Below are 24970 nucleotides of genomic sequence, written 5' to 3' on the forward strand. Positions count from 1 at the left end.
CTTCACTGGTTCAGAAAGCTTCAGTTCGCCATCACTTACTGTGACCCTCTTACTTTCAATGTGGATTAGACAAGGATGCTAATAGTCCGACACGTCATACATGGTCTTGAAATTGAAATTGAAACTGGCAGATAAAGTCGCTGAATTTAAAGCCAAGCTTGATTTGTGGGGACGACGAGTGGACCGGGGTGTATTTGATATGTTCCCAACAGTAGTGGGGGTTTTGGGAGAGACTGAGGCAGGGCCCTTTCTCTCGCAGCTGGTGCGCGATCACCTTGTTGCGCTTTCAAATGAGTTTGAGCGTTACTTCCCATCCTCCAAAGATCCACGGCAAACCGGAGTGGGTCCGCAACCCATTTGTCAATATCCCAAATAGTCCTAACTTGTCAGCGCAGGAGGAAGAGCAGTTGATCGAAATTGCAAATGAGGGTGGTCTTAAGAGTGTGTATGGTAAGGAAACCTCTCTGGCGGGTTTTTTGATCAAAACCAAAGCAGAATATCCCGAGATAGCCGTAAAAGCGCTGAAAACGTTGCTACCATTTCCCAGCACGTATCTATGCGAGGCCGGGTTTTCGGCAATGACTGCAACTAAGACCAAATTGCACAATCGACTGGACATTTCAAACACACTGAGGGTGTCACTGTCTTCCATCACCCCCAGATGGAACCTTCTTGTTGCAGGGAAACAAGCACAGGGCTCCCACTGATTATATTAAGTAATGCACGTTTAGTTCCCATGTTTTGTTCCCATATTTTGTTAAGCATGTTCACACTTATAGATGTAGCTTCAAGTTGTTCAATATTCATAGTTCATATTGTTCAATTTTCACTTCTTTAAGTTCACGTTTTTCACATGTTTAAGAGATTGTTACCTTCACTGTTCATACATAACTGGAGCTAGTTCTTTTCAAGTAATGCGCATGCACAACACATATGGAACATGAGCCCCCGCGGTCCGTGAAAAAAAAAGGAAACAAACCGGTCCATGGTACATAAAAAAGGTTGGGGACCCCTGCTCTAGAGGGCCCAAATGGGCATTTCCAGAGATGTATGTTACCGGCTCAAAGGAAAAACAACATTTAAGCCTCTGTAACTCATTGCCAGTACATCACAAAGTCACACTGACTGTTTCGTAGAATTCTACTGGGTCTCCGCTTTCCAAAGAGGCCAAGCATTTGTTGATGGGCCAAAGTATGTGGGAGCAGTGCCCGCCTAAGTAGATGATGTGCAATGTCGGGCAAAACACTCAAAATGGGGCTGAAAGTTAAGAATATTTATAAAACTCTGTACATAAGTAATAGGTGCGGTGAACACAATTTTGTAATCTTCACTGCAACGGTTGCCAAGATCAAAAAAGAGATGTTAGCCTACACATAAACATATAATCTCTTCTCTACCCCTCTCCAACCCTTTCCTCTCACACACACACTGTATACTATGGGTCATTTCGTGTCAATCAGATGTGTTGCTGCACCAGATTTTGTCCGTCTAGGCACAATAATGGGTAACATGGGTAAAACGTCCAAAAAGAATGACATTAACGGTAGGCTAGTAGGCTAAACTTGTACACATTTGGTATCAACCATTATTTACATAGGCTAGGCCTACTGTATTATTATATCAAAATCATTACCAAAAATGCAATCACACCTTGTTATATCCTTATATCTTCATGTGCAATTTTTGCAAAGACCTCAAATATTGGCTCAACATCAATAAAGTATTGTATACAAAATAATGATTGGTGCCATGTGGATACAAACAATGAGTTTACAAGACCCTTAATATCACCAGTTTTGCACTTTTATGATATAGGGCCTTATGGCATGCAGTGCAAATGTTTAACGGTCCAGTCATACTGAGAACATGTCTGTCTTCCACCAGACAAAGTTTGGGCAGGCTAGGAATAATAGTTTTCAAGACATTAATGCCTAAATATGGCCTCCAAGATCAGGCATTTCTGAGAGAGAAATGACACAAAATCAAAGGTGAAAAAAATCATGAAAACATTGGAATTTAACCAAAACATATTTTGCAGGTCTTAGTTTTGGGACCTAAATATTAGGTAGAAAATCTGAGACGGTGCAGCAACCATTTTCCTGGATATTGCCTATTTGACATGGAATGATACTACTTAACATACTGTTTATACTGTTATCATATTGTATGACTGTTGGCATACTGTAGCCTGTGCCATTAAGTATAAGTATAAGTAAGTATAAGTATATATACTCTTTTGATCCCGTGAGGGAAATTTGGTCTCTGCATTTGTCCCAATCCGTGAATTAGTGGCACACACTAATCCCGGCGCAGTGAGCTGCCTGCATCAACAGCGGCGCTCGGGGAGCAGTGAGGGGTTAGATGCCTTGCTCAAGGGCACTTCAGCCGCGCCTACTGGTCGGGGTTCGAACCGGCAACCCTCCGGTTACAGGTCCGAAGTGCTAACCAGTAGGCCACGGCTGCCCCTAATTACTTACTAACCCATTACTTAGTGGTTATAAGTATCCAGTGTGATTTTATAAAAAATAAACATATTTGGCATTTTGGTTTACATAAACTGAAATTTCATTCCCTTATTTACTTCTCTGTCTTCAATTGGTGCAAGGTTATATATTGACAGATGCACTGGGGGTGGCCAATTTCTGCATTTTTGTATTAAAAGAACAGATATGGAAGGTCCCCGTGGCTGTGTTCGCCTTGGGCCCCCAAATTGCTAAATCCGCCCCTGCCTATGAGGTAATTGACATCAAACCTGAAACAAATCTGATGAAACATTTATGAATGGTAGGACAGATATTCTTTCTGTTACAAAATGGTGGCGCTATGCCAGACATACATTTTGGGCATGTGAATATCATCATCATTACGATAATACCACTAAGATAATAATCAATATATGAAGTTTTAGCCAATTCAACCAATGCATTATGACTAATGATGATTAAGATATATTCATCATCAACATCTTGACATCATATAATTTTTACATGATTCTGATTAATCATCTAATACAAGTACGTCAAAATTGATCAGTGTCATCACCAAAGAAATAGTCATTCTTTCTTCTGAGGTTAGGTTTGATGAAGATCCTTCAAACTGACTCCACCTTGAGTAACTAATCAGTGCCTCAGGCCCTTATAGTGAGTAAGTATGCCAAGTTTGATGAAGATCCTTCAAACAGCTCTGGAGATTGATGTCATCATGATGTGCAAATTATTTGGACTAATACTGATGTCATTGTGGTTCACTGAGATATCTGTCATCTTTTTCCATTAAGGATTGGCATTGTAAGCACATGCAATTCTTAATCAACCCTTTTCCAGGCTTATTCGCTTAGACTGCTACCAAATTTGGTGTGTGTAGGTAGGACAAGGTATCGCTACCTCCAATAAAAGATGGCTCGAAGACTGATGTTGCATGACATTAACGATACATAGGCTATGAGATGTAACAGGCAGGTCAGCATAGTAGATCTTTTGACTATTTGCAGGTTATGTCATTTCTCATAGGTAACCAGCTCTGGTTCTCAAACACTGTCTACTTAATCAACAGAGTCAGTGTACTGATGAAGGAATAGATTAAATAGTCAGATATGGAAGGTTTGCAACATGATATCATGCTCCCTTTAAAGAGTATTTTTAGTAAACTTTCAAAATACAGTATTTTATTTTGATACATGGTGTGGCTAATGTATTTTATTTTCATACACAAATCAGGGTCCTTTATATTTAATCCCTGTCAACAGCTAGAGTAGAGTAGCTACACTCCGGGGGCCATGATTTAAAGATGCCCCCAGAGTGTAGCACTGTAGCTGCCTGGCTACTCTAGCTGTTGGCTGCAGCAACACAAGCTAGATAGCACCGATTGTTTTTTGGGGGTTTTCTCATACTGTCAGTATTCAGTGACTTCGAGAAACAGAGATCTATATGAAAAATGGTCAGAGTTTTCTTTTAAGGCATCAAAAGGGGAACCTAACACACATACATAGGCCTACTGTACAATTATGTACCAGCTAGCTACCATTACACTCAACACCAACTTATCTACATCCAATCTGGGTTTGAGGCTGCACATTGCGCAGATGCACAACTAAATAAAACAATTCTTGACTTTGTTTGGGTGGGCAAGACACAATGCTTGGGTGCTATTTCTGTTAATGTCGGTTTACTCTGCAACCTGATATGAAGTTGTCAATGGTCATTTATAAATTAGACAAATATAATTTAACAGCAGGTGATACATTTTTTTAGTAATGGTTTAACATTATTCTTGAGGGTGCAAATTGTTGACGGATTAACAACAGAGTTCAATGTTGATTCAATAAAGTTAATGTTGGCAGCAGAACGTTGACTGAAGATGGTTTCGATGATTGTTTGCTATCTGGGCTACTAGAGATAGACATGCTTTGAGGGACTTGTTTACAAAAAAACATGACTGCACTATGCAAATTGCTTAATTTATGTCCCATGATATCTATAGGCTAGCTAAAAAGGTGAAAAATGGGTTGTAATCTATTATATTATCATCTATTATCATGTATCTATTCTCACATTGTAGACTATTTTCCAGATGGACTTGCATTAAAAGATTAAGCTACACACCACTTCTCTAAAAGTAGTACACCTGATTATCCACTAGGTGAAGTGAAACTCCAGAAACTGTCCATACTCTCAGAGCGGAGTGAATAGAACTTTTTCTATATTACATTAACTGTCTGAGAACACTCCACGTCCTTTTAGCTTACATTGCATGGAATTGTGCTGAACTGCAAATGACTGGGCTAGCCTACCCATGACCTAATTACGAACCGTCCCTAGTTTATGGATATCTTCAAAATACAAAGTTACAGCATTTGACATTAGCATACCGTTGCCGTCTTGACATCACTGTGATGCTGAAGTGCTTAATGTCAAGCAGCCTATAGCATAGCCTACACAACATAGGCCGGAATGCACCGGTGTGCGTTATCTCTATCCCTCAAACGCGAGGAGCTCAAGTATGCTCATGGATTACACTGAGAGGGTACCTCTTCCTTTTCAAGGAAGTAAAATGCAGATATTGGCGGAACAGTAGGCTAACCTATATGATGCGGTCGGGCGCAGGGTTCCGCAATAGTGTGGGCGGGCGCTTCATGCAGCAAGGATAAAAGCGCTTCAGTTAGCTACGCAGCAAGGGTTAGGCCTACAATCCTAGGAACAGTGTTGACTATGTTATGTCTGACTGGATGCTTACCTTCACCGCGGTTGACTATCGCATTTTTGTCTGTTTTCCCATACTTTGTGGATGAGGACTTAGGATATGCGCAAGCGGGATGAAGAAACAAAACCTTTTTTCAACCCGAAGTAAAATAAAATAGGGATTTTCAAATACTGGAATTACTTCTCCCATTCCCTATGAAGAAGTCAAAAGTAAGTGAACTATAGTGTGCTTTTACTCTCATAATTCTTAGTTATGGCAGTGCGATTTAATAGGCTACAAGTAGGCCTAGGACTAGGCTATATTCTGTATGGAATGTGGCCTGACATAAAGGAAGTGCGGGAAAGTTTTTACGGCCGTAGTAATCTAATGGAAAGGACACATTGACACTGCTGCATGTGATTCAAAGTCTTTTGGAAGGCAGCACTGGATATTGAAATGCATTGCTTGCATTGGGTCAGTTTTGTAAAGGCACTATGAAAACGAAATTCTCCGCTGTATTTAAATGCCCACTGACAATTGACAACTTACTCCATTGGGGCTGAGTAGCCTTTGAGACAGGTTTCGTCGGTGATTAAGGAAGTAGGTTAGGCGGAGTGAGAGGCTATGGAAAATAGGTTCCCACGTTGGCATAGGCGATGTCTTCTTGACATTGCTCAACTTGTTGTGTTGGGATGTCCCGATGTTGATATGCTGTTTTTGAGAGTAGGCTATACATTTCTCAAACGCTCCTGCTACGTGTTTCTTTTACAGCCATTAGAGAACCCCCCATCCCCCATTTGAAGGCTATAGGCTATGTGCTTGTTTGTGTGTGTGTGTGTGTGTGTGTAAATGTGTGTGTGTGTGTGTGTGTGTGAGCGAGAGAGAGAATGACACAGAGAGAGAGAGAGATAAATGAGATAGTTAAGACAACCATTTTTATTTAATCCACATGACATTTAATGAGCTTGATGTTAATGATTGAATTCAGTATCATTAGCCTATTCAATGGGCTACATAGGCCTGGTTTTGAATGTTTTATGAACTTTCAAATAGTAAAATAGTTTCAAATGTTTACCTTAGGTTTTGTTTACCTTAGGTTTGTCTATATTTTTATGATTGAGACAAAATGTGTCTGGATCTGTCCTAAAGTGATTTCCCCTTTCATATGGGCTAGGTGAAAATGCCAAGAAAACCAAAAACAGGTGTGCCGACAAAAACTGCTACTTGTTCAGTGATATATCAGTCTGTCAATTTATCAGTCTGTCTCATCAGAAAAACATTTCCTTATGACCTCAGTTTGATGTTTGTTCCTATTCCAGACATTCCAATATCTCAAGCCCTGACAGAGAGATTTTTATTGCATGTCTTTAATATTTAATCATGATTTTTCAATATTCAATAGTGTGATTTTGCAAGATTCTTCCATGAACAAGTCATGTTTAGCCAGATTTCACATTACGAGAGGGGTTTGTTAAATATCCGTTTAGAGTAAAATAGATTAGGATAATAATGTGTCCTTGTCAAATGCCTTTGGCTTATGCAATTAACTTTTCTAAATACTACTTATCTTTAAACATCTAGTATAAATCCCTGCAAAAACACAGTGTGCAAGATTGTCTAATCATCTGATTTTTAAGGAAAAAACTACAGCAAACAAGTAGGAATCATACAGAATCACATTCCTGTCATCAAATGCAGTCACAAATGCTGTCACGTCAGCATATCACTATGTTTTTACATCATGGGTAAGGAAGTAATCTAAGCCATGTTGTTGCTGTTTTATGGGGGCAACGGATTAGGGCTGCAACAAATGGCTAGTTGACTTATCAATTAGTCTTCCACTATTAAAACTTCTTCAGCAATTTAGTGTCTGGTTTGACTAATTTCTATTAGGAAAACAGACTCAAAATGCTGTTTCCAGCTCCTTACAGAAAAAAAGGTTTTAGTACTTGCTGCTATATAAAAGTAAGCTGAACGTCTTTGGCATGTGGACAAAACGAGGCACTTGATTGTTTCATCTTGGGCTTTGGGAGTCACTAAGCATCTTTTTTTCTTTTTATCAATTTCTTACATTTTAAAGACCAAACAACTTATCGATTTATCAGGAACATAATCAACAGATGAATCAGTTGTGAAAATAATGTATAGGTTAATGTATAGGATGAATCAGTTGTGAAAATAATGTATAGGTTACTTGCAGCTCTACAATGTTTTTTGGTTCTATATTTTCATTTGGCTTTTCTGCAGTTCTGTGAAGTCTATAGAATAGTGGTTTATGAACAATAATTAATAATAATAATTATAGTAAAGATCTTTTTCCTTCTCTTTTCCATGCTTTTTCAAAGAATGTAAATGGGAGGATTGTATATATAACAAGTGTGTCTTACAGTCATTTTAGAAAGAAGTGATAACATTATGATGATGTGCTAATTCAGTTAACTACCGGTAGCAGCTCTGTCAGTGTATCCGGATGGAAACTGATAGCATAGCCAAACTTAATTTAAACTCGTATGTGGTCAATATTGGCATCATTACCTTCTTCCTGTCCCATTGTTATTGTTCCATCAGCTTTCACCAAATAAGTTTTTTTTCTTTGATGCTGTGTAGCACAACATAATCTGTGCCTGCAAATGATGTTGACATCGATATTCTTGAGTGTGATTTTTGCTTGTTAGGTGTAGTAGGGGACATCAGAGCACCCCTCCTCTTTCTGTCATGCAAAGAATCAGAGATGCAGTAGGTGTGAGTGAGGGTTAATAATATATAAAGTTAATATGAATAAATAATAAACAGTAATAATTAAAACAGCAACATAGCAAAGTTAAAGAAAATTGTTAAAAACAAAAGAAAATAAACTTCTAAGTGGCAACTGCTTTTAAGTTTTGTTTGTTTTTTGTACTGGATCATGTTGCCAAAACCATAGTTTCAACCATGGTGAAGAACTGGTTTGGTCACTTTAGGTGATTATCTTAGTTATACTGAAAGTAGTTTAGATTTCAACCAATGGACTTTGATTCATTATCTGTTATACTGAGAATTTTGATTAGCTATTATCATTGCACAAATACTGTAACAGTGCCATACTGCTCTCTCTGTCTCTCTCTCTCTCTCTCTGTCTCTCAATTTCCCATTCAATTCAATATGAAGAGTTTGGTTCCAAAACGCCATATCCATGTTAATGAATTTTCATAAATCATTATTTATTTCAGTTATTTCAGTAGAACTGTAATTGGGTATTGTTATTTGATGCATCTTTATTCAATCAAAACAACACAACTGCAATTTGATTGATATTACCTGAAATACATAATTACAGCCTGACTTTTTAATGTTTTTAAAAAGAGAGATAGTGTTTTGGAACCAAACTATTCATATTGAATTGAATGGAAAATTGAGAGAGAGAGAAAGAGAGAGAGAGAGCAGTATGGCACTGTTACAGTATTTATCACGTTTTAGTAAGGGGGCTTGTGGGTTTTGCGTGTTAATTTGCTTTATTGGCATGACTATTTGGAAAGAAATGGTGTTGCCAAAGCAAATACAATACAATGTTGAATATCAGAACACTGAATGACTGAACATAATAGAAATAACATAATTATGAACAGTATGTGTGCTTAAAACATAAGTAGACAGACACACACACACACACACACAATCCCACCTTAACAAAATATTTCAAAATATCAATTGATATACAATTTACTCATTTGTATGCATAAATAAAACAAGTGAAATAAACAGAAGAAATGGTATAGAAAACAGACTTGGGTGGAGGCCAGTTTTGTGTTGTTCGGCTTTTATGCAGATGTTGGAATCCTCTTCCAAAATTATTTCAAGTTTTTCCTGATCCTCCAGTGCCACTAGGGTTGGGCACCGAAACTCGGTTCTATTATAGCACTGGTGCCAATGCAAATGATAGTAACAACATTGATTTTTAAAAAAAAAAAAATTTTATACGAGGCATCACTGCGTGTCATGTGCCATCTCTAAGGTCTTGCTCTGATAGCACCACATCCTATACAGGTATATAGCTAACATAAACACTTCAAGATGTATTTGCTTAAAGCAGAGGGGTGCACCACATAGCAGGGTTGTGCAAAATTCCAGAATTGAATTGAAACTGGCTCTTAAATCCCAATTCAATTCTTGAATTTCACTTGCATTTCAATAGAGGTAACAAACAGGAAGCAGAATTGCAATTTGAATTTTGCACAACACTGCCACATAGGCTAGTAGACTGTGTTTGACAGCTCATGTGAGCCCATGCCAAGTTGTCCACTTTAAAGCACGAGCTGTAGTCGAATTCTAGCCATAACTATACACAAGCAAAAGGCCATGAAACAACATCAATAGCCTAGTTTACACAAAATGCTTGCAAATGCACTAGCTGGCATTTAATTGAAATGTTATCAGCGAAGTTGTGATGTGAAAACATCTCGGAAATCTTCCGAACTTCATAACAACATCAGTGTTTCCCATACATTGACTAATCTGTGGCGGGCCACCACAAGATCAACACTGGCCGTCACACAATAATGTTCAATGTTGTACTATTTAAATGAGATAAAATCCTTTCATTGTGCTGTGCATTTTACGCACACAGCCTTTCCTTGCCCCACCCCGCTCTCTCTCGTAACGAACCCGTCGCCCCTCCTCTCCATGTATATTTAACAAAACATTAACAATTGTTGAAGGATTTTTGTTGACATATAGAAGCATTGCATAGAAGACGACAGGCTAAATTGCTATTAAATCCGCATAGCATCATGACCATGCTTAGCATTTGTTCAAAACTGCTGCATTTAAGTTAACTCTGCTAAGGTCTTATCACAACATAGTTTAGTCTCTCCAATTTACTAAGTTTAAGTTATCCAATCAAGCTCTATCTCTAAGATAATGTTAGAATACTGTTTGGATGTTGAGCTTAGCATGCTTAGTTACAGCTGCTTGTCAATTTCGACTAGGTTACTCGTGCAGGGCTCTATTCATTGTAAATTTGCTTTCCAAGACTCAAAGGTCCTTGTCCCAAGGAGAAGAACTACAAATTTTTATTCTAACTAACTACATAGAAAACATTGAAATGCAAACATACTTCTGCATTGATATTCTGGAGCTGTCAAAGACGCTATGGAACGGAACCATCACTGCACATTATCGCTAATTAAGCTGCTCTACAAGGAGATAACCTAATGTTAGCGCACAGTTGCGGTTAAAATGCCCTCTGTGAATCAAAATACTCACAAGCATATGTAACATGTTGAAAAACGAACTAAGGGGGAAGACATCAAATGTATTGAAGCATTTGAGAACTCACTGGATAAACCTGAAAGCAGAGTCCCTCGATGTTAGAGTAGGTTGCAATTGCCGTTGTCCATGACCAGCATATGACCTGGCAGGGCCATGGCAAGTCGTTTTAACATTTAAAGTTATGGCCAGCCATCTGCACTGGATAAAGAAGAGGAAAGGAGGAAAGACATTGTGGGCTGTATTTTGGGCACCAGCGCATGGCGTAAAACTCATTTTTCACCCGCGGAAAGTTTAATTTGGTATTTTGCACGTTTATTTTTTAAACATTGCGCCCAGGGGTGTGGCAATTAACAACCTAGGAAGGGGCCTGGCGGGTAAAAATCGCTATCGTACACCACCTAAACCTGGTCAGAAGTCACTGGCGAGTTGTTCATATGCTATTTTAAGAGCGCATGTCAACAGTCATATTGGCAGGTGCACGCACCATCCTTCTATCATTCATGAACGCACACCAGCGCACGTTCATGCAAAGCATTACAAATTGCACGATTACAATGGGAAACATAATTAGAATAAAGATATTACGAAATACTGTACATCTGAGTAGTTATTCACCATCATTTGCAAATTGGTAATGACGGTTAAAAGTGATTAGGGGAGGCGAGAGACACGATGGAGCACAGCTGAAGACGACTGTCACGAGATATAAGCAACTCCTCTGCAGGATAAATGTTGTTTTATTCAGTCATTTGAGCAATATTAGGGTAAGTGTTGCTTTTTTCCAGCCTATGTTTTCGTGGTAACCCATTGTCAGTCAATAGTGAAAGTAACTGCATATAACCGTCTTGTCGTTGACTGACTCCTTGGTGAAGTTAGTTTCACTTTGCCAATGAGTTCAAATAATAGACGAGTGCAAATGCGTGAAGGCTATGCTAGGTTTAGGAAAGCATGGTTTAAGAATGACTATTCCATATGGTCTCGCAAGCAGCCTCCTTCAAATGCGCCGTTGAATTCCAAAATACCGATGCATTTATTTGACATATCACACGTTGCGCCGTTAAAGGGAATGACAGATGTCATTCTCATTGGTTTAAAATGATGTTACGCCCCAAACACACCCATATGACTGATTAAAAAAACTAGGAACACCTTGTTGCGCCATGCGCTCCACGCTTGATAACTAAAACCCCTCCCAATGTGAACTGGACATCCTACTAAATTTGAATAGACTTTTGACGAGTGACGATGCACTTTAGAATGTCATGATGGGGCCCTCTGTGTGCATCCATGGCAAGCAGTTTCTTACATTTAAAGTTATGGCAAGCCATCTGCAATTAGAATCATGCCTAGAAGCAATGAAACTACAGGTATTGATAATAAATTGAATATACAGTTAAATTTCATATTTTACAAATTTGTCATCAATCAAAAAAGCAATTTCATGTTTTCGACCATTAGTTTGGGCATTTTGTTTTAAAAACAAAGTACCAGTTCAGGCACCGTTTTGGCACGGCATCATTTTAAAAGTATCGATTTATCACTGGTAGTTTTCCAATTTGGATAAACCCAAACGATACCCAACCCTAAGTGCCACGGCACCTGGGATATAGGGGTGTCACGATTTCGATCTTTAAGTCGAAATCGATCAAAATTACATCTCAATTTCGAACTTCAAAGGTAGATTCGACAATGTAGCCCCATCCCAAATGTACAGCATGTATGCCAAGACGCAAAAACACACGCATGCACATGTGTAAACTGTGGCGTCAACAAAAACTTTAGGCTGCAGCCAGTTAAAAAATACACGTCAACCGACTTCTTGGCACTCTGAAATCATCGACGTGGAAGTATTTTGACATCAATTACTAACATACTCAACTTAGCAAGTGAAAAGATTACAGATTACAGTCCAAAATTACTTTAAGGCATAAAATGCTAATAATGCATATTCCATGAACCTTTGGTCTCTTTGGAGTGTGCTGAGACAATAAAATTATAATTTTGTGTTGTTTCATTTCACTGTGTTCACGTCTATGTTTAATGTTTGTTCTGTTTACAACCTCACGGTTGAAACGGTTTCAAAATAAAAAGTGGTTTCAAAATAAAAGCCCCCAAACAGAATAGGAAAAGGTCAAAAAAAGTAAACAACATAAGGAATGCATTAATAGTAATATTTAAAAACAAGATTGAAAATCCAATCGAATCATGACTTTAAAATCAAGTAAATCAAGTAAAAAGTCAGGTAACAAGTAAATACTTGTAAAAGTAGGTAAAGGTAAAGTAAAAGATACTATTACACCTTACAGATGTCATAGACTCCACTGAACAGATTGGTTCCAGAGCTGAGCCGCATAGCAGCTTAAAGCTGGTTCACCATGTTTAGTTCTAACAGCAGGTTTTTCTCCTGACACCTGAGAGGTCTGGAGGTTGTGTACTGCTGAAGCATGTCTGACAGGTATTTGGGTCCTGCTCCATTTAGTGATTTATAAACAAGTAGTAGTGCTTTAAAGTCAATTCTGTGACTTACTGAAAGCCAGTGCAGGGACTTAAGAATTGGAGTAATGTGGTCAGTTCTTTTAGTTTTTGTGAGAACCCTAGCTGGTGCATTTTTTATCACCTGAAGCTGTTTGATAGTCTTTTTTGGAAAGCCTGTGAACAGTCCATTGCAGTAATCAACCCTGCTGGAGATAAATGCATGAATGAGTTTTTCTAAGTCATGTTTTGACATCAGCCCTCTAAGTTTGACAATAATTTTGAGTAGGTAAAAAGCTGATTTAGTTATCGCTTTCATGTGGCTTTTGAAATTTAGATCACTGTCAATTAATACACCAAGATCTTTAACAGTATCCTTTGCTTTCAACCCTTTTGTGTCAAGACAGTGGCAACCCTAAGTCTTTCCTCCTTTTTACCAAATATAATTACTTCATTTTTTTCTTTGTTCAGCTGAAAACATTTTTGAGACATCCAGGTGTTGATTTGTTCTATACACTGAGAGAGATTCAAGGGGACAATAGTTGTTTGTAATCTGACTACCCAGAAGTTTGCATCATGCTGAACGAACTTCTGGGCCAAAACCTTCACAACCGGAAAACAGCTACTTTCAGAGACGCCCACTGATGTCACTTCCGTTGTGTTTATGGGCAAAAGTCAATACTGAAACCAGTGCGAAATAGCTGCTGATACAAACATAATTGAAGCATGTTTAGAGTCGATTTTTGAATAAATTGAAGTTCGTAACAACAGTTGCTTTAAACCTCTGCAGAAGTTATGTCTCATTTGCCTAAGCAAAGGCTAACCAGAGATGGCTACAAAGGTAACGCCATCGTTTTGGTTGTTAGTTCACTGTCGGCGGTATTTTCATGAAACACCCAGTACATGTGCATACTCACAAGGTCTGCCACCTCTCCGCAATTGGCTATTGAAAAAAGCTTTTTTCGAAATCAGAGACATTCATCCCGCCCTATTTTCCCCTGAATCCAGGCGTATTCCTCTAGACTAAGTCGTTTGGTGACAGAGCTAAATAAATTTGTGTGTCATCTGCATAGCTATGATATGAAATCAAATTATTTTGGATGATTTGTCCAAGTGGGAGCATATAGAGGTTTAATAATAGTGGCCCCAAGATTGACCCCTGGGAAACGCCACAGGTCAAGGACGTTGATGTTGAGGTACAGTTTTCAATGGCAACGAAGAAACTCCTTTCTTGTAGATATAATTTCAGCCAGTAAATAACTATGCCTGTAAATCCTACCCAGTGTTCTAGTCTGTGTATTAAAATATTGTGATCAACAGTGTCAAATGCTGCACTAAGGCATACCTGTCAACATTTAGCTTTCCAAAAACGGGAGAATTTTTTTTTTTGGGGTGTTTCAACACTGCATTTCGGTCGTTGCTTTTACCTTACCATTACATTACGCATGCCAGTTATGTATCCACCAGCTGCCTGCCTGCAGCCTACTTCCAAAACTCCAAAGCTGCAGCTGTCAGATTTGGTTCCGAGGGCACAAGTTCAGTGTATCAACAACGCTCAATAACAGTTTATGTGATGTGTTAATCAATTAAATTCCCAACAATTTCACAACAGCTAGTTCTGGAGTAGGCCTAGGCCATTCAACTAGCCCGCTTGCACGACGAGACTCAGGCTGCGCAGTCGGCACCCGCTTCCTTATTTGGGTTTTGGGTGCCTGGTTTTAGCCTAAGACAAAACGGTTGAAATTGAAACTAAGTGATTGTGTATGTGTAGGGTGTATTTCATACACAATCTGGCAACCTGTGAGATGTCAGACTAATAGAAAAAATTAATGGATCAATGATTTTAAAATGAAGTTGGATGGCCATGCAAATTACGGGAGTTTTCCGGGAGAAATAACAAAACGGGAGGGTGCTGGGAGATGACCTTGAAATACGGGAGAACCCTGGAAAAACGGGAGTGTTGACAGGTATGCACTAAGGTCCAGTGGCACTAGGACTGATGTTCTGCCTGAGTCTGTATTTAGGCGTATGTCATTGAAAACCTTAAGGAGAGCTGTTTCAATGCTGTGATTTGCCCGAAAACCTGACTGAAAGTAATCAAAATACCCATTTTGGTCTGTATTCTGTATACACGGATCCTGCTGACCCCTGCCTGCACAGTGACTCCTGCACGATCCCCCCAGAGCAATTTGGCTGAGCCATAGACTCTGCCAAGCATGGGTTTCTTAACATCCATTAATCAGTTTTGGCTTCAAATGGCTCTTCAGGCTCTTCACTTGTACTAATCTACATGTCAATGCCTAACCTACTGTGTTTGCTACAGGTTCATATTTATTCTCTAGATCGGCTACCATAATGCTAGGTAGCTCAGTGTTCTCTACAAACTTAATACAGCAAAATAGAAACCTGTAACCTGTAATTTATCACCTTTCAGTAACTATCCTTATATTCAGACCATGTGTACATGCTATGTCTAAGTTCCCCTTATAGCATATATTTGACATTTTGCACATGTAACCTTCATTGGTTTAAGGGCAACTCGGATATATACCAACGCATATTGGTATTGGCACAGACCGTTTTAGGTTTCATTCAGGCAAATAAGGGTCTACCCGAGCACTTGCTCAAATACTCCAGGGGCCTTAGATACCGTTCATGTCACCTTATCTATAGCCTACATGGTCCTAGCCAGGGTCTTTTCAATCGGGTTGCATTTTTTGGGGTGATCACATGGATCCTGCTTGATTCCTGCCAGCGCAGTACACTCCTGCAAGATCCCTGTAAAGCACTCCATGACCCTGGCTAGGGATCTTGCCAAACAGCAAAATTGTAGATCATAATTTGGAATGTTAAAATCACTCACAAATCTTAAAATCACATGTCATGAGCATCAGCAACTACATCAGTCTTCTATTCCCACTGCACTGACCCCGAGCTCTGCTATTGAAAGCTGTACTCCCCTGCACTGACCCCAAGCTCTGCAACTGCAAGCTGTACTCCCCTGCACCGACCCGGAGCTCTGCAACTGCAAGCTGTACTCTCCTGCACCGACCCGGAGCTCTGCAACTGCAAGCTGTACTCCCCTGCACCGACCCGGAGCTCTGCAACTGCAAGTCACACTCCCCTGCACTGACCCCAAGTTCTGCAACTGCAAGCTCATTGCCCTGCATGTCATGTTAAGTACATGTTATGTGTGCAAGTGCATGCATGTTAAGTTAGCCCTCAATCTTCCCATTATTTTAGGATTGGTACAGCCACCACCGCAGCTGGTGGTCTGACCAATCTGCTAAGCACTCCTTCACCCAGGTTAGGGATCTTGCCAAACAAGTTTGCTGTTTTGAATGTGAACTCGTATATTGGCATTTGCATCATCATTACATCTCCTTCTCCCATAGATGACAGGTGCCCCTGGCTGTCTTAATTCAAGTCGTTCTTCTATCGCATCCCCATTAGATCCCCCCTCCTTTGCTACAGACGACGGACGCTCCGTTACTTGCTTCTGGTTTCAAAGGCAGCTCACTAACGCAAGTCGGAATCCCAGCAGACCGTTACTCAACTTATTCTTTTAGGATTGGTGCAGCCACCACTGCGGCAAATAACGGTCTGTCCGACAAGCCCTCAAAACTCTCGGCCCGTTGGTTCTCCGACGCCTATCACTCATATCAGATCAAATCTCTGATCTGAGGAAAGAGCACCTTGCGCACTCCCATTGAATTTGCTCAGCGTGGTTCTGGCCATAGAGTCCTTCATCTTCAAACGCAATTTTTGGGGTGTATGGCGGAATCCTGCCCGACTCCTGCCTGCGCAGTCGACTCCGGCACGATTCCGCGAAGCCCTTCAGGACCATGGCCACAGACCTCGCCAAACATACTTTTCTATCATGCTTTTATGTATTATGCTTTTATGTCTTTATGCAAATTCAGGAATGTGAACTAGTGAATGGGACTTTGGCCGTCACAGGCATTTTTGTTGTTTATAATCTCCTTTGAGTCTGTCAGGATCCATTACACCATTCATTGAACTTGATGTGCTTAAAGGGATATTCTACCACTTGGGGAATTACACTCATTTTCCACCTCCCCTTGAGTTAAACAATTGATTTTTACCTTTCTCAAGTTCATCCAGCCGTTCTCTGAGTCTGGCGATACCACTTTTAGCTCCAGCCTAGCATAGATCATTGAATCAGATTAGACCATTAGCATCTAGCCTGCTAGCATCACGTTTAAAAGAAAAAAGAAAAAGAAACTAAGATTTCCGGTAATTTTCCCATTTAAAACTTGTAATTTCTGAAGTTAGAAAGTGTAATAATACTAATGGAAAATGAAACGTGGCGATTTTCTAGGTTGATTTAACTTGGAACTATACTCTCATTCAGAGAGACTTTTAAGAGAAGTTGACATTAATCTTGACAAAGCTACCCAGCTGTGTATCGCGTCAGAAATGACAAAAGCTCAAATGAAGCAAATGCATGACGAGGATCACAATGCACAAGCCTCTGCACGTGAAAGCAAGCACGTAGATGCAGTGAAACATAAGCAGACACGGAAAAACGAGCAACAAAATAAATTCAAACCGAATGAAAAAGACAAAGCAAGCCCTTTTAATTGCAAACGATGTGGAACGGAGCATGCATTGCGTAATTGCCCTGCGTATGGCAAACAGTGCAAGAATTGTGCTAAATCAAATCACTTTGCTAAGATGTGTAGATCGAAGAAAGTGCATGCAGTTGATGATGATGATGACGTCATAGATCAGAGACCAAGTCTGTTCGTTGGTGCAGTGCAAACACAGACAGGAGCAGATGAATGGACAGTTGACTTGAAATTGGAGCACAAACATGTAAAATTCAAATTAGATACTGGTGCTCAAGCCAATGTAATCCCTTACTGCCTGCTGCAAAGAATGAGAAAACAAAACATACCCACAAATGTGAAACTGTCAACTTACACCGGAGACAAAATACCTCATTACCCATCTGAAGTCACAATTCGTCAGACATGTAATTCCTGAAACAGTAATTTCAGACAATGTGGCAAGATGGCACATGGAATCCAGCTGCAGTTACTGGACTTTCTGAGCAGCCAAGATCTTATGTCGTTCAGACACCTGAGGGGCAGGTGTACAGGAGGAACAAAAAGTTTTTAATGAAATCAAAAGAACAAAATGACACACCAAGGAAGGACACAGTTGTTCCTTTTATTTTTCCTTCCAACTTGCTGAGGCCCCCCTGGCACCCCCTCGCGGCCCCCACTTTGAAAACCACTGCTCTATACAACACATCAAAATATGACAGATGGTTCTATGGGCTGCCATAGACTTCAATGGCAGAGAAAAGATGTAAATAATAAGAGAAAAAGAAACACAATGGGTGCCTTCCCAGCTTTTCTGCTTGGCCCTCAACAATATGCCAACACACAGTCTGCTGCAACAAGAGGTTAAAACTTGTTAACCTGCATACTAATGACCAACACAAAACGAAAATCTAATAATGATACCAGTAGGCTTATATAAGATATATACATACATATATAAGATCCACTGGGATGTATCCACGTATCACAGTGTAAAGTCCACATTACCTTAGTTATGAAGCATAAAGCAAAATTGTCTAATATATTGAGCCTGCGGTCTCTTCAGCTGCAGATGGTTGATCCTGCACCAGGTTCCTGTACTCATCCTCCTGTCCATCCCTGATACACTCACAATTGTAGTGTCATCCGAAAACTTCTGCATGTGGCATGACTCTGTTGTAGCTGAAGTCAGAAGTGTACAGGGTGAACAGGAACGGTGAAAGCACAGTCCCCTGAGGCGCTCCAGTGCTGCTGATCACAGTCTCTGAGAAGCAGTCCTTCAGCCTGATAAACTGTGGTATCTCTGTCAGGTAGTCTGTTAGGTGAGCATCTGCACAAGTTTGTCTCTCAATCTGACAGGCTGAATGGTGTTGAAGGCACTAGAGAAATCAGAGAACAAGATACTCACAGCACTTTTCCCCTTGTCCAGATGAGATTGCACTCCTCAATTCATTGTAGTCCTCAACGCCCACCCTGGTATGCAAACTGGAGCCAGTCGAGTGAATGGCTGACCTGGGTGAACTAGCAGTCGCTTCATCATCTTCATCATGTGTGATGTTAGAGCGACTGGCTTAAAGTCACTTAGCTCACTGGGATGTGGCTTCTTAGAAACTGGGATACAGAATATATATATATATATATATATATATATATATATATATATATATATATATATATATATATATATATACAGTGGGCATCGCTTTCAAATGACCACTTCATTCACAAGACATTACGGCGTGAAGCTGCGTGAAGCTTTAGTACCACTTTCAGCCACTGTCGTCGCTTCTACCACTGTACATCGCTCTGCCTGCGGTCCCTTCTGAAAAAGCAGGATCAGGATATAATTGTTGCCGAGAGTAATCCCAGCCTACTTAATTCAATAACAAAATAAATCATGCATAATTAAACATTACCTCGATTTAGGCTACTTGGGTATGGCTTAAGGCTTGACTACACGGTGGTAAACGAAAAATCGAATCGAAATTTGCTGTCTACATTATTGTCAGTGTTGGGGTTAACGCAACTACGCAAATCAAAACAGTGGTGTGATAATTGAGCCAGTAGAGAAATAACTGTTCAGAATTAATCTGTAGCCTTGGGTAGGCTTCTGCAGAAAACAATGTTGTTGCCGATTTAATACTATCTGGCTTACTTTTTAACAGGCTACGCAATAGAGGCTTAGACAACTATGACCCACGCTTTGGTTTCAGAAATTAATTTGCCCTACTTCTTGACTGCAATGTAGTCAATTGACTGCTTGACATGTCATTTTTATTTTTCTGTACAATAAACAAATACATCTGCTTTATGCCGCAGAATTACATTCATATTTGGAACTTACATAGTCCAATGCATCGTTCCACTACGTTAGTGTTTCCCAAAACCATAGTAGCAACGAACGTTCAAGAACCACTATCGTAAAGTTGTGTAGTTACAACTACACCTCTCGACCTGTGGTAGAATGCTAGAAGCATAGTTCCAGGGATCTTCATGTCAAAGACGTCACTGACGCCAGTTATTTGTTTGCAAATTAATAATTATGAATATATTTAGGTTTCTAATTGATATTTACACTTCTAACCACCATACATCCATATTTTAAAATGCCCAAGGCAGAAAATACATAAATTAAAAGTCAATTTGCAGACATGTGCACGTAAGTAAAAGAAGCCAAGAAGGCTGATTCTGATTTTGATAATATGATCTGCACAAAAGATAAACTTAGGTAAACAACGATGTCAATATTGTTGTCAACGTCTTACCCAGATTCGAACTCTTGGACAGGGGACTGGTAACTGCTGTGCAATGGCGGCTGTCATCTGCCGGCCTTAACGCAATGCGCCACAGAAGTATGTGCAGGTGCCCGTTCACGTGCTACTAAACGTCATTAACCACCTTAGTCCAGACTACTGAAGTTTGGAAACTATCATGGTCCAAACTTACAGTACTATGTAAGTACGACAGTTTTGGGAAACAGTCGTAACTTACATGTTGGTTAGTTAAACGATGCATCCTGTTAGTAAAAAGCTAACCTCCGTAGTTGTACGGGAAACGCCCCCCAGATCAGCTTGTAGGCCATTAGCAATCAGTTTATTTTATTTTATGAAGCCTACACAGTATATCACATGCCACATTCTCACTTTCAATAGACAGATGCAATAGCCATTGGTCAAGTATTGAGTATAAAGCAATTAAGATAGTACCCTATACAAAAAAGTACTTCATACTATCATAAAAATTCGTTAAAACGAATAGCATTTTGCAACTTGACAAAACACTGGATTAAATATCGTAGGCACAGGAGAAAACTTGTACATCCATTGGCCCGTGGGGAGATCACATGCCAGTTGCCTCTCCCTTCAGTATGACTTGTTCGGCTGTGAGCTTGTTTCGCCAAAAAAAAAAACTATTGCAGATATCAATGTGTCTTTGTTCATGGGTTTGGCCTCACAGCAGACCCACGTTTTGGTTTCATAATTTGCACTACTTATTGACTACAATGTAGTCAATTGACTGCTTGACAGGTTATTTTTATTTTTCTGTACAATACACAAATACATCTGCTTTATGCCGCAGAATTATGCACTTGGATAGCCTATAGAACGGGCACATTTTGGAGAAAACGCATGCAAGAATCTGTAGGCTATTTGTGGCTGGTTACCAGCAAACAATATTTAACTCAAGACGTCAAACATTTTCTAAACAATACAAACAGAAAGGATGCAGCAGGCAGCAAATGTAGAAGAGTCATTTCCAGTGGAAGAACAAAATGCTGAATGAAGCCCAAATTTATGAAGGCATATCTGGCAAGTTGTTATTTTTTGAAGACGTAAATGGTTGGGCTATAGGCCTAGTTTGCAAGAAGGAGACATAAAGCGTGAGCATGCCACACTATCCACAGCTGTGGTAGCGGGGGTAGGAGGATTACTGTTAGCATGGGATTTATATAAAATTCTTCAACAGAAGGCCTGCCTCGAATGCAGGCTTGTGGTTTGCGCAGCCTACAGTAAGTAGGTCTAGTGAGTTAGGAGTCCTCTAGACTTCTTTTCAGCTATCTCAGAGGTGGAAAGTTATGCTTCGCTGGGGGCAGGGCCGGATTAACAATTCATAGACCCTTGGGAACAAATGTCTGATGGCCCCCCCCCCCCCCAGCCAACGTGAATCACTGACATAATGCGCAAATAATATAGCCTAGATATTCCAATATATTCGAATACATGTGTTTATTTTAGAGGGATATTGAACGTCATTTTTAAGCAATTTTGACAGCCCTAGTCCACTGTAGGCTCATGTCGTCTATTAACACCTTCCACTAACCCCGGTGAGTGGGGGTCGCTATAATGCGTGTGAAATAGCACCATTGAGTAGCCTATGCGAAATAGCCTTAAAATTGTTCGGTGTTGTGTGCCTTCTGGTTTCTCCACCTACTGGTTTCCTTTGCTGCGTGCATGCGCTGCAGCAGTTGTCAGACATTCACAAACAAGTTGTTTTAGGCGGTTTGAAGTCGCCATACGCCATGAGCTTCGGCTACATTACAGCCACTTTCAAACAAAAGACATGTAAAAATATATGTTTTGAAAACTAGCATTAAACTGGATTCGATCCCGCAAAAGCAACACACGCGTGACTCTCTCCATCCTGATTCTCTACTCTTTGAGCCAACTAATATGTTGCGCGAATCAAATAACTATTGTAGGCTGCCATTAATTAATAATGTAGGCAACACCCAGGTAACATGTTGTCCAGGCTATCTGAAACAAGGGGTTGCCTCTCATCTACAACAACTGTTTACGTTGGGCTGCTACAGTCGTCATGCACTGTGCACAGTAGGCCTATGCTACTCTTTGTGGTTGATCAACTAAAAATAAAAGATGTATTTGGTGATGACGTTATTGTAGGCCTAGTAGACCTAAATTCTGAGAAATTAAATGGTACGAGAAACTATCTACATAGCGCACCAGACCGCGATGTCTTCAAGGGTTGAATGAAGGGAGTTTGCAAAAATTAGTGTGTTTTTCAAGTCAATAAACATTCTTAATTTTCGAATGTCTTTGTCAGGGAACATCTGACTTTTAAAAACCATAAGCCTGGTAATCGCTCAGACAAGGAGTTATAAGATAAAGGCAATACCATTTGTGTCACCTAATGCAGTTCAGTGAATTAGCAAGATACCATCAGAAGGCAACAATCATAAAGCACAGTGCGCGCGCTCTCTCCCCTGTGCATAAAGCTGTCTGTTATAGACGTTCTATGAGGTACCAGTGTTTAGCTGTGTCACAAAACAATACGCTTTGTCAGACTACTTTTAAAATGATATTCAGGGCTATATACATTTTAAATATTCGGGGCTGAAGACCCGACAAAGCCTTGCGTTAATTTTTCAGGTGGGAAGTGTCAGGAATTTTCATACGAGAGACGCCCTCATTGGTGGTTAGTAGCCTATATGAAGTAGGGAATTGACAGCAACATATCCAATCACATTATGAGAGATGCTGAATTTAACATAAACTGCGATGTTTGATTTTAAATTAATGTAAATTTAGCCGGGACTGTAAGCTGTCACACGTGGGTGCCCGAGAGACGGAGCATCCACGGTATCGGCGCCTATGACAAGCGTATCTCGCGGTTGCATCCATTACAAACAAACATGCAATGTGAACGTCTGGGATTGGGGAGAGCACTAAATGCTCTACTGAATAAGCACGAAGTCAAACCTTTAAATGAAAAACACTCTTTAATAATCAAAAAAATAAACCGCTAATGAAGTAAACTTGTGACCATCAAAAATCATTTATCGCCTGTAACTTTGTGATAACAGGACGTAACAGGAAGGCGTTTGGCTGAGCAAAGGAGGTTAATATGCTCTATATTTTGTCCAAATGATGTCTGTCTATCATCGTTGCACTCGGAGAAAACCAGAATGTTTAATTTGTCCTGCGTTTCTTCTACGGCTGCAAACGGGATTCACTCGCAGTTAACCAAATATTTCTTTATTAGGGCAGGGCAGGCATATTTCTGGCTATTAAATTATTTCTAAACCAGTCTCCTAAGGTTTGTAGTGAAGTCTGTGTAGGGTTTTCCAGGCTCCATTTCTTTTTACGAGACACCCTGCTCACTTGAGCCATCTACCGGTTGTTTGGGTTGTTGCAGCGTCACACTGGGAAAATACAAATTAAAGTCGCGTGATACCGCGTGATCCCACGCGCGGACTGCGAGTGAAGCTGGCCAAGTCGAAGCACTGCCCACTGTATATATATAGACTTTCTGTGGTGGAGGTTGCACTCTTAAACAACTGGGAGAGTCTGAGGTAACATAAACTCTTTGTGACTTTGGCAAATAGGCCTATTAATGAGACATGGGGTCATGGACAGCAACATCACCCATTCTGCTGGCTTTTTCTGATAGTAGATCTATTTATTACATCAATGGAACCTGATTGGTTAGGCACTCATTTTTGAATTTCTCATCAAATGAGATCCAAATATATGGTTTATTGTGACAAATTTCATTCCCAGTGCTCAGTCCAAGGGGCGGGATAATCGGTTGTCTTTCAAATTCCCTCTGCACGCAATAGGACAGCGCTATGAGTCCCATGCGTTTTCCACCAGCGGAGCTAGTTGGCTAGTTCAAACTTTTGCCAACTTAATAAAAGCTTAACTTGTGTCACACTGTTCGCCAACAGCAACATTATCTTTGTTTTCAAGTAGCAGGGAATTCAAGCCAAACCATTGCAACTCTGCCATCAATCATTATGTTAAGCCCGCCTAGCGACTCTATACACGATTTGATTGGCCTGATAGAAGTTTAATTTTTCGAGCTCACAAGCCAAACGGAGAGTTGCTAGACTAGCCCTGGCAGCAAATGTAATTTGCTGCCGCTAGGGTGCGTCTAGATTTCTAGGCTAACATTTTGCTGTCCTATGTGAAAAACTAAGCAGGACAATATTGGCTGCAAATAGCCAATAAATCATTACCACGTCATGACAAGGTGTCCACAACAGTATAAATATGTCATTGTATCAATACAAGTAATGTGCTGAATTGATATTTGGAGTTCAGAGAGGTTTCATGTCATTATTCAAACTAATCTCTAATCTCAACTTCATGTGTGAAGATCGCTATAGGCTTACAAAACCAAATTGACAGTTCAAGTTCATGAGAATATTATAATGATACGTCTTGGCTACTGCTTGCTAGTGTTGGTCTATCAGTAGCCTATATTCCCACCATCTGTTTTCAATGTAAGATACACCATTTTGTTGGTATATACAGTAGGCTAATGTGCAAACGATTAGGGTTGCCAACTTTCTGGATACTTCTCCACAAGACAGATGTTTACCTTGACGAGAAATATTGTGACATTTTGAGATCTTATCACACCCCTATAGTCTAACTTATTATACTGATCTGTCATGGATTTGCACTGAGATTATTCTTAATAATACAGAACAAAATGTGTTCTGTATCAGTTTAATATGGAACACATCTTTTTCCTTTCAA

General features: G+C 40.0%; 1 protein-coding gene across 7 annotated transcripts in view; it reads left to right on the forward strand.

The window, feature by feature from the left end:
* Positions 1–4859: 4859 nt before the first annotated feature.
* kitlga (kit ligand a) overlaps positions 4860–24970 on the forward strand; it is a 106681-nt gene continuing 86570 nt past the window's right edge. For 3 of the 7 annotated variants that reach the window (XM_048256733.1, XM_048256737.1, XM_048256734.1), the window contains exon 1: positions 4861–5408. Coding sequence is in view for 1 of the 7 variants with exons in the window: in XM_048256738.1 (XP_048112695.1) it covers positions 5394–5408 (15 nt within the window). In the remaining 6 variants the exon portion in view is untranslated. Of the gene's footprint in view, positions 5409–24970 lie in introns of all 7 variants that reach the window. The other 4 variants (XM_048256739.1, XM_048256738.1, XM_048256736.1 and 1 more) reach the window with 3 other exon arrangements.

Source organism: Alosa alosa, chromosome 11, assembly GCF_017589495.1.
Source record: "Alosa alosa isolate M-15738 ecotype Scorff River chromosome 11, AALO_Geno_1.1, whole genome shotgun sequence".
Lineage (NCBI taxonomy): Eukaryota > Metazoa > Chordata > Actinopteri > Clupeiformes > Clupeidae > Alosa > Alosa alosa.